At 35.8% G+C, this 18276-nt stretch overlaps 1 protein-coding gene across 45 annotated transcripts in view; it reads left to right on the forward strand.

Annotated features, from left to right (window-relative positions):
- Window positions 1–18276, forward strand: part of LOC18432942 (ARM repeat superfamily protein) — a 98111-nt gene that overhangs the window by 76351 nt on the left and 3484 nt on the right. For 38 of the 45 annotated variants that reach the window (XM_088872588.1, XM_020666442.2, XM_088872581.1 and 35 more), the window contains 17 exons: window positions 636–717; window positions 1751–1896; window positions 2050–2130; window positions 2218–2318; window positions 5595–5836; window positions 5905–6014; window positions 6192–6320; window positions 6414–6488; window positions 6589–6722; window positions 6838–6910; window positions 7367–7498; window positions 13513–13697; window positions 13788–13910; window positions 14629–14689; window positions 14780–14875; window positions 15206–15306; window positions 16229–16334. In XM_088872588.1, the coding sequence (XP_088728714.1) occupies window positions 636–717; window positions 1751–1896; window positions 2050–2130; window positions 2218–2318; window positions 5595–5836; window positions 5905–6014; window positions 6192–6320; window positions 6414–6488; window positions 6589–6722; window positions 6838–6910; window positions 7367–7498; window positions 13513–13697; window positions 13788–13910; window positions 14629–14689; window positions 14780–14875; window positions 15206–15306; window positions 16229–16334 (1977 nt within the window). Of the gene's footprint in view, window positions 1–635; window positions 718–1750; window positions 1897–2049; window positions 2131–2217; window positions 2319–5594; window positions 5837–5904; window positions 6015–6191; window positions 6321–6413; window positions 6489–6588; window positions 6723–6837; window positions 6911–7366; window positions 7499–13512; window positions 13698–13787; window positions 13911–14628; window positions 14690–14779; window positions 14876–15078; window positions 15307–16228; window positions 16335–18276 lie in introns of those variants that run through there. The other 7 variants (XR_016059722.1, XR_016059721.1, XR_016059724.1 and 4 more) reach the window with 3 other exon arrangements.

Genomic DNA, 18276 nt, shown 5'->3' on the forward strand with positions numbered 1-18276 from the left:
CGGATGAGTGGACTTTTGCGAGGAGTTTTAACTGTCCAAATGGGAAAGTTAACAAGGTTTCATTCCTTCCATTCCATTTAAGACTCATGACTCGGTTAGAAGTCATGGTTTATTGCCATTTCCTTGTCTTTTGAGCTAGGTTTGTGATGGGCTTTTTATTGCAATAAAATGCAATACATGTTAGCCACTCTTTGAAATGCTACTCCATTCCTGTTAATATAGAAATGGAAAGATCCATTGGGCTGTTTCCTTTTCTATTATTCTCTTTGCATTTTGATGCTGAGCCCGTCATGTCCCATCTCTCTATGGAGTCAATTCACTGGAAACGGGAGGGCGCCGTACGAGTTCAATCCCACCTTGTTATCTCGGACATTTCTCTATTTATGGTAGGGGAAGGCAATAGCCTTCTCTCGTTCCCCTCTGCCTGATCGGAGTCGAGCGCATTCCTTATTTGCAGTATGCATTAAAATTTTCTTTTCTGATTGCTTTACTTTATCACTTGGGCTGGTATTGAAACTAGATAGTTTGCCTGTAGGTCAAACTACATCATCGCCAACACCTATTTTTATGTAGATGTTCAAGCCATCCCCTCTTATTTACTGATTAGGTTTATTGTATTGCTGATTATTTTACAGGGAACAAACATGCTTTCTCGTCTTCTTCATGTACGACAACCTGCTGCAAAGCAAGCTGTTATTACTGCCATTGATTTGTTAGGTACATTTATCCTTTTTATGTGGATAATGACTATGTTAAAATGCAATATATATGAAATGCTTCAGAAATCACCAGATTATGGCCATAGTATATGCTACTGACATTTTAGGGCAATTTTGATTTTGAAAGTTCTCATTTTTCTGCAATCTTTTTTCTACTTGTTTCTTGCATGTTATTATTGATAGATTGTCTAAACTCATTTTAAAGGTAGATTGCACAATAAATTGATCATATATGCCCTTGGCAGTTTCATGGGGGCTATTACGGTGCCATTCTTTAAGGAAGGTTACTAACAGGAGGTGTTAAACATAAACATTTTTAGTTGGAATTACACCTAGGTTCAATTTGGTGTCTTGAGTTTGTATGGTGTATGCTGTCAATTAGGCCATTTATCTTCTTGTGTGTCCATGTTTAATGTCCTTCATCTCACTTTAATTTTGTGGTGCTCCGTTTTTTAAGTATTGAATCTTGCACCTGGAAAACAGAAGCTTCATTTCCTTGGAATGAAAATTAGAAGCCAAAGTGCAGCTTTTGCAAAGGTTGCATCACATGTTTTGCCCTGTGACACTTATATGTGAAGCCTCAATGCTCGTTATTTGTGCGAAATCACACCCTTTGGACATGCTGGTTTTGGATAGTAACTGGTCCTGTCTCTACTTTCTTCCCCGACCTATTATGTTACTTGTACTGTTCCTGTTTTCATCAAAAAATTTGGGAGATGCTATTGGACTTGTCAGGGTATTTATAATAAAATCCACTCTCTATGCCTTTAAAATGACAATGTCTTCTACAACAGTGTTTTGGATTGAGTTTCCGTTTTTGAAGCATTTTAGCTTCATTTCGAAGATTTGAATTTCATTACTTTCCATTTATAACCAGGCTATATTTAATTACATAATTAGCAATAGTCCCATGTGAAAGTACATAGTATGTGAAATTTTTCTTTTTTAGCCTCTCTAACTGAAGATTGCAGCACAAATTACAGAGAAAGTACAATATACCTGTGTAATGTTGTATGCTGTACTCATTTCAGGTCGTGCAGTTATACATGCTGCTGAAGGAGGGATCTCCTTCCCATTGAAAAGGCGAGATCAAATGCTGGATTACATACTAACTTTGATGGGTAGAGATGAATACGATGGTGCGGTTGATTTAAGTCTTGAACTGCTCCATACGCAGGCTAGCATTCTGCACCAATAACTGTAGTTGATATATACTTGATTTTAGATTCATATTAATGGTGAAATATTTTTTGCATAACAATTTTTTTGGTTTACTTTGTTGTTGTACACTGAAAGCAGTCCATGACTGTTCCTGCTAATATGTTTGCAGACCCTTGCTTTGAGTGCATGCACTACCTTGGTTTCTGTGGAGCCAAAGCTTACAATAGAAACAAGAAATCTTATACTGAAGGTATGTCTTGTAAAGCATGTCTCATGTCTCATGACTTCATGTTTGTCAAAAATTTTTCCTGACACTACTAAAATTTGGCATTAACAGGCAACCTTATGTTTCTTTGCATTGCCAAATGATCCACCAGATGTCGTTGATCCACTCATAAAGAACCTTATAACACTTCTTTGTGCCATTCTTCTAACAAGGTATCTATTGGTTAACATTTGACCCTTGCATTTGCTTCCAGAAAAGTACGCCAAATACATAATGCATTGGCCATTGTTAACTTGTTCTAGCTGGAGGTAATGGATGTATATGATACATTTGATAGCAGTACCTCTATTTTGTTATTTTTGAGCTGCTTTTTAAGTACCTCTTGTCAAAGCAGGCAACTTTTTTGTTCTTTTCTAGACTGTAGGAGATGACATTCTTCCAAAACATTTATCTTTTTGATGTGACCACCAGTCCCATGAGTAAATCATAATATTCTTTGCATGCTACATCTTTCTGAAAAAAACATAACTGGGAAATTAACAGATATTGGATAAATGGGCTCAAACATGTAAAAATATTTCTTATAATTCCTGGAGTACCTTTATCTTCTTCTTTTTTTTCTTTTTTTTTTTTTTTTGGATAATGTTCACTTGTATTGAATTTTGTCAAAATTTTATGGAAATGAGGCAGCGCATTAGACAGGGTGCCCTATACAATAGCCCCAAAGGGGCCAAAAAATGCTTTACAGCAACTGAAAATAGTGGGGAGAAGCGCTTGATGTTTGCCTGGGTCCCCTAAATGGGGTTAGAGTTGTCTCCCTCCCTAGCCAAAATGTCGGCTGCAGTATTGGCTTCCCTAAAGCTATGATTCCACGAGACTTGTAGATTCTTGGAAATTTGCGAAATCTCCTCAAAAATGTGATCGAGTCTCCATGGGCAAGATGAAGGGTTGGAAGTCCAAGCTATTACATTTCTTGAGTCCCCTTCCACCCATAGCACATGACTCCAAAAGGGGTTAAACTTGCGAAGGTCCTCTAGTAGGGCAAGAGCCTCAGCAAGAGTTGAGTCGGCTATGCCAATAGGATGTGAGAAGGTTAATAGCGTACTTCCATCGTGAGATCTGAATAAGCCCCCGATGTTGGAGGGTCCAAGGTTGCCAAGGGGAGCAACCATCAAAATTTAGCTTGGTGCAACCCATCTCCTGCTGTCTCCAAAGAGACGCTCGTGAGATCCGAGGGGTTGACAATGTCAACAAGGAGTGCCAGTTGCTATGAAGATTGGCGTAGGCGTAGTCTTTGAAAAGCTTGTGATTCTTGGCCCAAAAAGAGACTGACCTGCAAACCTTGTCTATCATAGTAGCGACTGAGGTCCTCTTTCTTTTGAAGGTTATGTTGTTTCTTTTGGTCCATATTTTACCCAAACAGTAACTTCCACTGAGGCTCTCCAAAGGACTCGACCTGCCTTGGCAAGGGAGGGGAGAGAAAAGCCTCGAACAAGTGTGGAATAGAACGAGATGTGACCTAATACCATTGTAAAAGTTGAAATATATCGCTCCATAGCTCATTGGCCACTTCACAATGGATAAATAGTTGTTCATTAGTTTGTTCGGCTGCCATGCACATGATACAGGGACAAGAGAGACCCTTCCTTTGGATTTGGTCAATGGTTAATACTCTCTCATAGAGAGCAATCCAGCCAAGGACCTGTATTCCACAGAGGGATGAAGGGGAAACCGGCCTTGAAAGCAAGGACGGGGAGGGGAGAAGCAGGGTTGGGGGAGGAGAGAAGGTTTGGACGAAGGAAGACACAGAATGTATTGGAGGCAGAAGGTGCCCACCATGAGTGCCCCATCAAGGATCTGGCGATTCTTGACAAAAGCTGTCTGAGTAGGGGAAATTACCCAATTGAGGACAGCCTTGAGTCCAGAGGCCAAGACTTTGGAAAGTAATTTGTAAGAACTATTGACTAGGCTGCTGATGAATATGAAATCTTTTAGTTTTCAATCTTTGGGATAAAAGGCTATAAAGGTGGCATTCATGGCTCTGTTAACCACTCCTCTGGAATGGTACTCAGAGAAAAAGTTGAGAATATCAGGCCGGAGCACATCCCAAAAGGATTTGAAGAAAGCCACAGGTTAACCATCCGGACTTAGAGCTCGGTCGGGGCTGAGGTCTTTGATGGTGCTGAGAATATCGTCCTCTAAAAAAGGAAGTCCCAACCAGCCAGACCGTTCCGGGGGAAGGATAAGGGATATGTCGTCCAGGGTAGGTCTCACCCTAGACTGGGAGGAAAATAGGCGAGCAAGAATTGAACTGCAGCCTGTTCGATGAGCGAAGGTTGATCTAGGATAATGCTGTCCGCTCTTTGTTAAGTAAGCTATTTGTAAATGACATCCACAACTATTTTTTTAAACTAAATGGGATTTATATTTTTTTCTAAATGTGTTTTATGATGATAGATGTCCGCTTTTATTTTTTTATTGTTATTTCTCCTACAATATAAGTTCTTTACTCGATGAAGTTCCCAGTCTACATTTAGGGTTGACTATGAAGTACCTTTAATTTTTGAAAGGTCATGAATTTCTGTATGATTTGTAGATCTAGATTTCTGATCTTTTAAATATTCGTTTTGATAGTCGTAGGGAATGTGTTATCTGTTACCTTTTCTTGGAACCATTCACCTGGCTTCCTTTCCCTATATGCCACAACTGAATAATGTTACTGGATGTAAAAGACACTTGTTGAATGTTACTAGGTCTATTTTTTGGGTGACTTTGACAAAACTCAGAATCTTCCTTTCTGATGTTGATTTGACTGCTTCCTATTCTATCAAATGTATGTTTATCATATGTACCTTAGGCTTTGGCCTGGTGATAAACATGCCCAGGCTAAGGTTCGACCCTTAAGGTTTGTCCTGAGAAAACAAAGCAAGCTGACCTATCATTTTCTGTCTGATATGTTATGTGGTAATCCAGCCTCACGTGTTCCTATATCATGAAATTCATGAGTTTAGTCACTTCCTTTTGATTGCTTTGTTTTGTTTAATGTTCAGTAACATGCTGAAGTAAAGTTGCTCAGGAGGGCTCTGTTCAATTATTTTTTCTTGGTTTGGTTGGTACTACTAAGGCGTACAATTGTTATGATCCTAAACTAAAGGGGCCACCTGTTTGAGAATGTCCTACTCATTTCTTGTTCCTATACTTTTTTGTCGCCTGGCTAAGTGATGTACTACACTACCCAAATTTTGAGAAAACGAGCCATCCTGTTTTTAGCATTCTTAAATGTATTATGGGCTGAATATGACACCAATTTGTTTCTATTTCTACATTCTACTCAAAATGACTACTTATTTTGCTTGCTCAATCTCAAGTAATATCACGCTTTTTTGGTAAGAAAGTGTATGAAAGTTTCTGTTGTAGCAGTGAAAAGTATTGATTTCCTTTCTACTCATGCATAATTTATTTATTGATTTTTACTTCGTATTGTTTAGTGGAGATGACGGGAGAAGCAGAGGAGAACAACTTTTGCATATAATGAGGAGTGTTGATCAGTATGTTTCCTCTGCCGTGGACCATCAACGGGCTAGAGGATGCCTTGCAGTTTATGAACTGCTGGTTAAATTCCGTACCCTTTGTTCAAGTGGGTATTGTGTTCTTGGATGCTCTGGAAGCTGCATGCACTTGCATCAAATTACAGAGAGGATTGCCTCAAGAAACTCGTCTAGTTTAACATGTAAGTTTTGGCTAATCTCTCTTTGCATCACCAAAATAACAAGAAACTAATTTCTCTTCTGAATCCAGCAACATTCTTGTTGCCAACCCGAGACTCGTTGTACCTGGGAGAAAGGACCATTGTCTATCTTCCTCGCTGTGCAGATACTAGCTCCGAAGTTAGAAAGATTTCTGCCCAGGTTTGGATAATCTTGGTCTAGTAGTATAAACTGTGACTTTCTTCTGAACTGATGGTTTTTTTTTTTGAAGTCACGATTCTCATCTGTTATTTCAATTCTGTGTTGGTTTGTAAATACTTCAGTGGGAGTGCTCCTTTAATCTTGGTCGATTGCTTGATTCTTAGTTGATTTCTGCAGATTCTTGATCTATTTTTCACTATAGCTTTATCACTTCCTAGGCCGGTTGGGTCCCCTCTTAGTGAACACATAGAGCAGTCGTACAGTGCGTTGTCTGCACTTGGAGATGTCATTGCGATTCTCAAGAGTGTGAGTGTCATTCTAAAATGATATTTGAGCACAGTTTGTTTTTTTATCGTGAACAATAAAGACTAAAATTTGTGATGTCTATATTAATGGTAGGATGCATCGATTGACCCATCAGAGATCTTCAACAGAATTGTCTCCTCTGTTTGTGTTCTTCTAGCAAAAGAAGAGGTGAGATTCTTTTTCTTCTTGTCAGAGCCAGTTGTTTTTAATTCCTTTATTTAAAAATTATGTCTGAGCATGTCTTTTATTATTTTATATCCATAAACAGCTTGCTGTTATATTGCATGGATGCACGATCTCTATCTGCGACAAAGTCAAACTATCCGCAGAAGGCTCTGTTGGGGCTATAATGGAGTTCATTTTGAAAAGAGGCAATGAGCTAAATGAAAATGATGTTTCAAGGTGCATTCAGGGATTTGAATGTGTTTGCTTTTTCCTGGGATTCGAAAAGAAGCTTTTTGACAAGTCATCTGATTATAATGCAACTGACTTGTTCCATCGGTGTCAATGTTTACAGGACAACACAATCTTTAATTTCTGCTACAATATATGTTACAGATAAGCATTTGCGCCAAGAAGTCCTTGCTGCTGTATCCTTTCCGTTATTTTTCTTTTAAAAGATTTATAGGGGACCGTGACCCATATATGATATGCAGCTACCTCCGAAGCCCATAATGACAAGCAGGCAAATTCAGGGTTATTTTTATTTAATTTTATTTATTCTTTTGTGATCATTCTTGCCTTCCCTGTCCTGTTTGAGAGAAAGAGTACAGAGAAGGGTGATATGGTCTTTAATAAAGTTTGATCTTTCCAGGTCACTACTAAAAATGATGGAATCGAGTTCAGCTGCATGTTATTTGCGAGTTCTCCTTAACTTTTCTCTTATGTTATGAAATGCTAAACAAATCATAAATAGTTTCTCACTATTTTTTGAGTAAAGTTCACTGTAAATAGTGTCTTGCTATTCATTCTGCTGGTAATGGTTTTAGACCAACCATGGACACAATCTTTGTTATATGAGTTGTTATTTCCTGAATTGTGAAAAGATATGTTGCCTGGCCGAGCAAACAAATCCAAAAGTTGTTTTTTTCGAGGTACTAATTGCAGCTGAGAGGGATATAGTTACAAAGGACATATCTTGGTTGCGAGGTGGCTGGCCAATGCAAGATGCCTTTTATGTGAGTACCATTTTCAAAATTTTGCATTTGATTTATTGGCTTTATATTGTTTTTCCTCTTACGAGGATTTTGATTTTCTAGGCTATGATTGATGATGATTTCTATTAGAAACTGGATATGGAGTGTATAGAATATGCATGTATAAAAATCATTGTTTGCCAACGTGAGCGAGATGCCTCAGACTTGCCCAAGTTGTCCGGGTGGGGGTATATATAATACTCTGAAGGGTATCCTAGAGACTTGCCTTTCTAATGAAAAACTTGGGCTGACATTGGTGGGGTTTCCATGGAATAGGCGGGTCCATACAGTAATCACCCAGGTATTTGATGCAGGAGAACTTGAAGAAACATAGAAAAATTGACAATTAGCACCTTGACATAAATAATTTTGGAGAAACCATGTGGCTCTCTCTCAAATAGGGCTCAACCCTTAGGCTTCTTTCACATGACAGAGTCTTTTCTTTTCTTTAAATAGGAATACGTGAATGACTCTCCAACCCATCCATGCCCTTATTTATAATGAAAACTTATTGTTTTGGACAATATTTGTCCATAAAATGATTAGAATGTTCTGTAAATAGTACTCATGAATAGTACTTGTGACTAGTTCCTATGAAACAAACAAAAAACATATAAAAACCCTAGAATCCCTAAAAAACTGAAAGCCTTTGAAATAAGCCCTAAAAGCATACTATGATATACATCATTTAAAGTTGAATAAAAATAAAGAATAGGAACAATTTTTCCCTCTATCATTCTCCCTTGGTAGGAGAAAACTCGTCCTCGAGTTTTGAAGTTTGCTAAGATGAATTCAGCAGCAAAAACACCTTCTTCAACCTTTTTTGTTGTTGGCTAAAATATTATTCGTGGTAAAGATAATTCATCGAGAAACGGATCTTGATATGTATATTGAGGAATTAGGGCCACAATTTACAAATCTGAACCGAACATGCTTCTACTGCACTAATCTGATTCCATTACCCTGAATTTCTTAAATGCTCTATCTCTTCAATATTAACGACATCTTCAATGGTCATGATTTGAGTCAGTCCTCCTATTGCCTTCTTTCCATATTCATCACCCTCTTTCAAAATATCTTCACCATCATCTTGATCCTTATCATAGATCAGATCTCCCAAGAAATCTCGTTGTTCATCTGAGTATACATCAAAGATTGGTGGTGAATCCCAATCTACAATTTGCTGAATTTCGATGCAATCGGTGTCAAAATAAAAAATTTCACTCTTCCAATCGAAAACCCTAGAGTAACGCACCCTATGTCTAGATCTCCGATCATTATTCTCATCACTCAACTCCACACGCGGAAAGTGAAAGTAAAAAGGCTTGTACTCGATATCCTCTTGGGCCGAAAGATCATCGTCTTACCCATGTTTAGGCTTGTGAACTACTGCACCAGCTGTTGTACTTGGCTTTCAAGTTCCTCAATTCTGTCTTCTATGGGATCACGGAGTGGATATACAGAAACCCCCTTCTACGGCCCCTGCTCGCTGCTATAGGTTCCTCGAAGTCACAAACCCTAAGCAAGTAATCTACAAAAATTGTTGAAATCAGCGAGAACTAGGTTGTTTTGGCAAAACTTTGGCCAAAATCCGCAAATCCTAAACCCCACTATAACTTGCCCTCTTTGTTGTTGACCTAGGGTACCAAAAAAATGGTGCTACAGTAACTCCGTACTTGCTACAATAACTTATGTGTAGATCGCGAGCTCTGATACTACTTGATGCAGAAGAACTTGAAGAAATATAGAAAAATCCACAATAAGCACCTTGACACAAGCAATTTGGAGACACTTTAAGGCTTTCTCCTACCTAGTGCTCAACCATTAGGTTTCTTTTACAAGACAGTCTTTTCTTTTCTTTTCTTTAAAGAGAAATGCGTGAATGACTCTCTAGTCCATCCATGTTGTTATTTATAATGGAAAATTATTGTTTTGGATAATATTTGTCCACATAATGATTAGAATGATCTATATATTCGAACTTATTGTAATGACAAAATTACCCCCATGAATAGTACTCACGAATAGTACTTGTGAATAGTTCCCATGAGATAAACAAAAAATATAAAAACCCTAGAATACCTAAAAAACTAAAAATCTTATAAATAAGCACTAAAAACAAACTATAATATACATCTTTTAAAGTTGAAAAAAAATAAAGAATAAGAACAAATTTTCCCTCCATCAGCATTGTAAGTGGAATATATAAGGGGGCGAAAATCCAACCCCCTTGTTCATTTTTCACCCTAGGGTGACCGAGTTGAGCCCAAAATTTGGCCATAGACTCCTTTTTGCATAACCTATCCACTGGATAGCTCAAATTTTGCTCAAATATCATGCATTTGAGATAAAGTATTTCAACTTAGGTTTTTCCTAGGCACGGTGGCAGCTTGAGGTACAGGCCGTGCACTTGATTTTGAAAATTTGCGATTTCTTCGTAATTGGTTGGCCTTGAGGAAATCTTTTCACTAAGCCTATTTTTTTGGTTCTTCATCAAGTCATGGGCTTGTTTCTCACATATACACACACACAACAACAAAAAAACAGTTCAGTTTTTTGATATTTCACTTTTAGATTTACTATTCAGTCCGAGCACTCAAAAACTGAGCCAAAGGGTGAGCCAGTGTCCATGTCCTTTGAGAGAGAGAGAGGTGGCAAGGTTCAGTGGAGAAGGCTGCTGTCTGTTTGTTTGCTCCCTGTAGTGGAGGTGTTAGACTAAATAAAGGGGCAAAATGCGTGACCAACATTTCCAGGTGATGTATCGAAAAAATATGGGCATTAGATAAGGTAAAATTCCTGGCCCCTATTGCTTGTGGGTCATAGCCTTGGACTGCTGTATAGACCCGCAATGTTGCATGGTCCAGTGTAAAAGATCAGCACTGACCTCCAATGCTATACTCTGACATGGTTAGTAATATGCAGTAGCTAGTTATGCAAATTACTAAAGTGGTTCGCTGAAATAGATAAATCTTTGTGATGAAAAGTAGACACATGTTAAGGTTTAAGCACATGTAATTATAGGCATGCTTGCATACCATTACATTATAGCATGCTACTTAAAATTAACTCAAACGGGACCACATTTTGTGCAACATTTGTAGTTGCATACATGTATAACATTGTTGTTCAACACTTAAAACATGATAACTGCAGAGACGTTCGGGCCATGTAGTGCACTAGATTTCACATGCAAATGCAATGGATGTGTGCAAAACATGACTAACATTTGCTAAAGTGTAGCTAGTGTGTAAATATTATGCCTTAAAAGTGTAAGCCTTGTTTACATAGCCATTCACAATCTCAGGCCATGAACTTTTGCACAAACATGATTATAACATGTTTGGAGTGATTTAGTAGACTAACTCGTTCAATGACCATTACTACTATACTTTAGTAAGTTTATGGAATGAGTTGCTTTCAATGCATTGATCATGTAGTACTTTCAATGCATTGATCATGTAGTATAGTCATTAGAAGTTGGGTACGTACCATTACACCCACTGTACACTAATCATAATATTGTTTCATTTAGATCGTGCATGCTCCATAGTGCATGACTTTTCTACATGGTAGAGCAATGCACTCTACTAATATTTCTACGTGATAGAGCAATGCACTCTACTAATATTTCTACGTGATAGGGCAATGCACTCTATTAAGATATGGGCATCATGCACCTTAGTGCTCCTTACTAGGACACATTGCATACACATTTATGACATGGATGAGATATGCACTTTATTGCATGTGTTATTCATGATGCTTTATTATGTATACGTTGCAAATAAAAAAATGATATTTTTTATTTTTTTTATTTTTATATTTTTTCTAGGACTTAGAAAATATGTTATTTGGATTCTTAGTTTTCTTTACGGCTATTCTTGTCTTTTTTTAGTTATAGAGATTTAAGAGGTAGAATTGGAAGTTTAATTTTTTTTTTTTAAATAGATGGATATATATAGGGATTAGCATCGTTGGGTCGGTAAGGATATGTTAAGACTTGTTTTTAAGAGATAAGGGAGAGATAGAGTTTAGTTTGTTATTTTTATTTATTATTCTTTATAAATTTGTATTTAAAGGGGAGAGGTCCCTTCTTTGTAGAGATGCCAAGATGGTGATTGGAAAATAGAGAAAGTAATTTTCTCTTGTGAAAAGATCTTGGGGTGGACTCCCCTCCAAACCCTGAGAGGGTATAATCTCTCAAACCCTTTTTTATTCTTTTAATTTTTTTTAGTTTATTATTTTCGCCGTACATCAATTGGTTTCAGAGCAAAGAAGATCTATCTATCGCAATGCCATCGAAACCTAATCCTGGTACGGATGATCACATGGGACAAATTTTAGAAAATCTAAATGAAGTCGTGGAAGATGTTCGAAGCGATGTTTATGAATTGAATCAGCGGTTGCAACAGCTGGAGAATACTATTATTCAAGAAGAGGGTAATCACAACTATGAATAGTCGACACTAGATTTTTCCATAGAGATGAATCGAGACCCATAACTTACTAGGCGTGTCAATCTTGAATGTGACGATCACATTGTGATGTAAGAACCACGATCTAAGGAGCGTCCAGATGATTTTGATATTCAACTCTATCTTCCCGAGTTTTATGAGGTAACTTGAAAGAGAAATCACGATCGAGCTTGAGACCCCAGTGTTTTACTTCAAGATGACCACAAAGTATTTGATGAATTCGTTTATTGAAGAAAAAGTATCGAAGCGCATGATGGGACTACATCACCAATTATCTAGTTGGCCTCTGAAGGATGTGAACTCGAGGTCGAGTTTCTGCAACCCCAGAAGAATGATGCAAATAAAAAAGTGATATTCTTTAATTTTTTTATTTTTACATTTTCCTTGGACTTAAAGAATATGTTATTTGGATTTTTAGTTTTCTGTAGTGTTATTCTTGTCTTTTCTTAGTTGTAGAGATTTAAGGGGTAGAATTGAAATTTTTTTTTTTTTTTTAAAAAGATGGATATAGATAGGGATTAGCATGGTTGGATTGGTTAGGATGTGTTAGACTTGTTTTTGAGAGATAAGGGAGAGAGAGCATTTAGTTTGTTATTTTTGTTCATTATTCTTTATAAGTTTGTATTTAGAGGGAAGATGTCCCTTCTTTGTAGAGATGGTGATTGGAAAATAGAGACTTTGGTCTTATGCAAAGATCTTGGGGTGGACTCCTTTGCAGACCCCTGAAGAGGGTATAATCTCTCAAACCCTTATTTTATTTTTTTATTGTTTTTAGTTTATTATTTTTGCCCTACATCAGTATGGGGCATAGTTAAAAGTAAATTCTCCACCTTTCATTGACCTTGCCATCCTTCACCAAGACCCTTTGATCCTGTCTCTTGATGCATTTAACATGATCTACGTCTTGATACTTCTCTCTCTCATTTTTGCTAGTTTGAAGGCATCTCTTTCGCCTTCTCTTCTCTCAATTTAAAGCCTTATTGCCATATTCATCGTAATATTTGCTTGCACACTACAACATGGGGGGCATGACCGGATACCTTGGGGCATTTTTTTGAGGCACTGCCTTCTTTTTTTTTTTGGGGCCCCTAGCCTTGGTAGGAATTGAGCCTAAGATGTAGTGTTGCATATTCTCAAGCGCTAACCAATTAATCCCGGACCTTATCATTAATAACTACTTTCACTTTTTTGATTAATTCATCTATGGAGGAGCATGTTTTTTTGTTTCACTAGTAGCAACATCGTTTTATGTTTTGTGGTGTTCTCCAAATAAACGGGTTGTGAAACGAGAAATAATTTTTTACTTGGCTAGTGTGGATCATGCTGTGGCCCAAAGCATACTTTGTCATTCTACTGAGCAGCTCATCCAAACAGGGCCTTATGGCACTCTTGGAAGTTACATATTAGATATCTCTTGGATGTTTTAGAAACTAGTGTTTTTGTTGGATGGGATTTCTTTTCTAACTCAGATTTATTATGCCTTTTACTCATTCTACATTCGTCCTGGTTTCCCTTAAACAGACATTTTCCCAGCATTCAGTACTTTCAGAATTATTTTTGGAGTACATAGTATCTGAACTCAACAACCATACACCAGACCAAGGAGGTGATTCTGAGAAAGGAGATTCTGTCAGGCACTTGGCTGAAGTCTGTAATGATGACGAGATTCCACAGGCTGCTATTCTTGCACTTACTGCTTTCTTCAGGTATGTGTATTTTAGGCTTGATTATAACTTATTGTATGCTTTGCATATTTTGTAATTCCCTTTAATATATTTTTATTTTTGGCATTTCAGAGGTGGTGGGAAAACTGGGAGAAGAACGGTGGAACAGAGTTATGCTGCCGTGCTTTGTGCACTAATTCTCCAATTAGGAAATTGTCATGGGTGGGCAGAAACTGGTCAACAACATTCACTTAGGTAAATCAATGAGAGTCATTTTGAAGATAAGTTTGCATATTTTATCTAATTACAAAGTCCAATAATTTTTCAGTGTTTTGGAACTCGGCTCAGGCCACTCAGCCCTAGCCTAAGCCAAGTTATCTGGCAAGTCCGAGTGGACTCACTCGAATAGTGTACAGGGACAAAAAGCCTTATATAAAAAAAATCGTTCAAAAGAAAAAAATAAAAATAAACTAATCCAAAAACAACATAAGAATCCAAATAAGCTGAACTAAAATATATAAGAATGGATTTAGAAAAATTTGATTTACAGTTGGAGATATTTCAGAACAATTTCAAAAAAAAAAAAAACAAGAAAAAAAGAAAAATAGGGCATATGACAAGAAGAACTCGCCATTCATTGTCAAAACATCCAAACTACATATACAATACTTATGCATTCATTCCCCATAAAATATAATTTTTATAAATTTTTAATTAACCAAAATTTACCCGAGTACTTGGCTGAGTCTGAGTGGACTCTGTCCCCTTTGTAAACATTGATTTTTCATTCAGCCATATCTCTGTTTCCTTTGTCTCTTTTGTTTGATGGTTGTACTGATTTTTATGAGATAATTACTTTTATGAGTAATCTTTTGTGTCAAAATACCTCGTCCTTTTTTCCTATTCTCTTGTTTATTTAGTCCATCTTGTATGTCAAAACATGATAAAATTGTTTTATGTTTTATATTTGTAGGACTTTGTTGCCTGCTTTTTATTCCTTTTGTGAATGTGTTGGGGATCTTGAAATGGGGAAGGTACCATCCATATTGCTCTATTTTGTCACGTTATAAGTTTTTAAGTTATTTTCAAACAGTATCTGACTAGTTCAAATGCTTTAAGTTTAGATTTTGGCTAGGGATGGAGAACAGATTGAAAATGGAAGGTGGATCAACCTTATAGAAGACTTGGCAAGTTGTGTCGCCATGAAAAGACCTAAAGAGGTACTGATCTAGTCTATAACATAAGCTCACATTGACATATGGTAGTTATGATTGCAATCGCTAGTTGGAAGATACATTATAGGTGTTTCTCTGGATCTGTGCCTGCAGCTGTGAACGATAAGGGAAAGTTTTATTCAAATGATTGTGAGAAATAGCTTAAGAATTTTTTGATGACTTGTTTCATGTCTTTACTTTTTCTACAGTGAACATTCTTCTTTTTGTTGTTATGAGGGGGCTGGGTGTACTTACCCAAAAAAAAAAAGGACAGCCAAAATATGGGGGACTGGGTGTGACTGCATTATCAACTATTTTGGTGAGTTCTATTTTCAGGTTCATCCTATATGTAACATTTTGTCAAAGGCCTTGAATCGTAGCCAAAAGTTCCAGAGAGAAGCCGCTGCAGCAGCATTGTCACAGTTTGTTCGATATAGGTGATTTAAAACTATAGTACTCAATTTCATCGGTTTATGACTGCCTCTTTTTGCCTTTATGTTGTATGTTGACATATTGGGATTCCATTGTTGCCACACTAGGTGGCTGTTTCTTGGATGATAATTTGTGTTAAGACCAATGGAATTCCTTTCAGCTGTATCAGAAGCTTAATAGCAACCAAGTCCCTGATATATATACTCTATTAGGACACCACTAAAAATTTCCTAGTTGAATATAGGCTTAGCATTTTTCTGATTTGCAGTTACTCGGACAAAAAGTGTTACTCGAAGGAATTTTTTTAATATGAAATTTTGTGCTCCCCCCGAAAATCAGTAGATGATTATTTTGAGAAGGAGAGATTTAGATTTTGAGTGCTTTAACACTTGGATCTCACCCTCCAAAAATGGGATGGTCTCTATTCAATCTTGGGATTTTATTTTTTTTCAGGCACGTTTTAAAATTTATTTCTAGGTGATTTGCTCAGTTGAAGGGGGGGTACATCCCCAAATTTTGGGTCCCAAATATACTCCTAGATTAAATTTTACCTGAGGGAATAAATGGAATTCCTTTCAGCTGTAAATTTTGGGGTCCTAAAAATTACTGAGGTTAGGTTTTACCCAAGGGAGTAAACGGAAAATATGCTCCCACTGGAGCACTGAATCTTTTTACTTTTCTGATGCTCATGATGATATCTATAGTTTTGGCTCTAAATTTTTATTCACTCCAAATTGATAGAAGGCATAAAAAATTGTTGAAACCTAGATAAGGTGTCCGTATGAAATTTAGTGTATTTGTATGATATTGAGTTGATAGTGGGAGTATTTTACTCATTTTACTGATTTTAGAGTTCGTCAATAATGTAATGCTTTGTTTTGGAACTGCCCCTTGCATGTCATTGATTTATGACCATTGATCATGCAGTGATGGGTCTGGCTCTTTATTGGAGCATCTTGTAGAAGTTCTCTGTTTACATGTTGCAGATGAGTCAGCAACAGCAAGGCGTCTATGTTTGGTGGGGCTGGTGCAGGTCAAATTCCTTTGCATGCTGTATTCACCAAGGAACATTTTTTTGTATTTATTGCATTTATTACCAACCGAAGTTCTTTTTTGGGATATTCTTCATGTGCATTTGAAACTAGTAAATGGTAAAAGATTAAGATCTCTTTGCCATAATTGTCAAATGACTAAAGTCCTTGGTGTAATCCTGGAAACAAATGAAAGAAAGAGCAACTTATTTCTGAAGTCTCTGTTACTTGGTAATTTCCTACATGTAACTTTGGAGTAAACCGCCACATGTACTCTACTGCTTGTCACAAATCAGAGAGAAACATTCTGAAAATATTCAAAAAGTTATTTGGTTGTAATATGCCTTAAGATCTTGAACTTCATAGTAAGTGAGCACAATATTTTAGGCGCAAAATGCCGGACAGAAAATGTATCTTTCGATATTTATTGTTAAAAATTCTTTTTGTTTTGCTCATGACGCTTCTCTCCCCAATGTTTACTACTAATCTTGGTTGGAACTTTTAGGACGTGTTTGATAACAGGAAGTTAGGGGGAGGAAGAAGGAACTTCCCCATTACTGTACAAGTTCTGTGTTGATGCATGGAGCTTACACAGTAAAGAAGCTCCACCTAGAACTTCCTTACTCCCTTGTGCTTAAAAAAAAAAAGGTTCCATCTAAAATGATGGAACTTAAAATAGGAACTTGGTTCCTCAAAGCCTATTCTACCTCCCTCCTTATATTTATATTTAATATGTTAATGTATATTTGTATTTGTATTATATTATATTATTTTATATATATTGTATAATAGAAATAAATATCAATAAAATAATTTCTTATAATAATAAAAATATATATAAATAAAATAAATATAAAATACACTATATTATATATTATATATTATATTATGTTATATATAATATATTTATTTAAATTATTATTATACATTTGCATTATATTTAATATATTTTATTATATAATGTATTTTATACATATATATATATATATTATTTATGTAATATAATGTATTTTATTATATATTATATAATAAAATAAATATAAAAATATACTATATTATATATTCTATATATAATATATATTTATATAGGGCAGTGATTTCAAGCAACGGTTGTATCATGGTATAATGCAACAATCTTCAAAAACCATGTTAGGGCAATTTGTTTGATCTAAATTTTGAAATATACACTCTTTTCATTCTAATGAATAATTACAAAACAAAAAAAAAATGAAAACGAAACCTAGAAAGTATTTTTTTAGCCCAATTAACATAGGCCATCCATTTTGAAAAGATGTTTAGATCTAGGCCTTAGAAGGGTTTTTTCTTTTCCAATTTTTTTAGATGGTTTTATTACCATTAGATGAACAATATCAAAAAAGAAAAAAATGATATTGAATTTGTAAAGGCTAAGATCTTGAAATTCACCAAATGAATGGTCTAGATTCGTTGTTTGAAGGGACTCATTTTGTCCATATCTAGGATTCAAATTGAACTTTTCTTTTGATGGGGATTGATTATTGAGATGAAGAGCGTGTGTACAAAATTTTGGGTCACACAAATGCCACAAACATGGTTTTCTAGAAGTGTGGTTGAATTATACTATGATACAACCGTTGCATGAAATCACTGCCCATTTATATATATATATATATATATATATATATATATATATATATATATATATATATATATTCTATTTATATATATTATAATATGTATATTATATATTTATGTAATATAATATATTTTATGTATATTATAGATATTTACAATACAATATATATTAATATATTTTTTATGTCTAATATAAAAATAATATTTATTATATAATATTTTAATAATAATTAAATAAACATGACTTTATATTCCACTAGGTTGTCAAACGCAGGTACCTAGAACTTCTTTAATATTCTAGCAAGTTATCAAACATATCCACTCATAACT

The sequence above is a fragment of the Amborella trichopoda genome, chromosome 7, assembly GCF_054954075.1.
Source record: "Amborella trichopoda isolate Santa Cruz 75 chromosome 7, AtrichopodaSantaCruz75HAP2 v2.0, whole genome shotgun sequence".
Classification (NCBI taxonomy): Eukaryota; Viridiplantae; Streptophyta; class Magnoliopsida; order Amborellales; family Amborellaceae; genus Amborella; species Amborella trichopoda.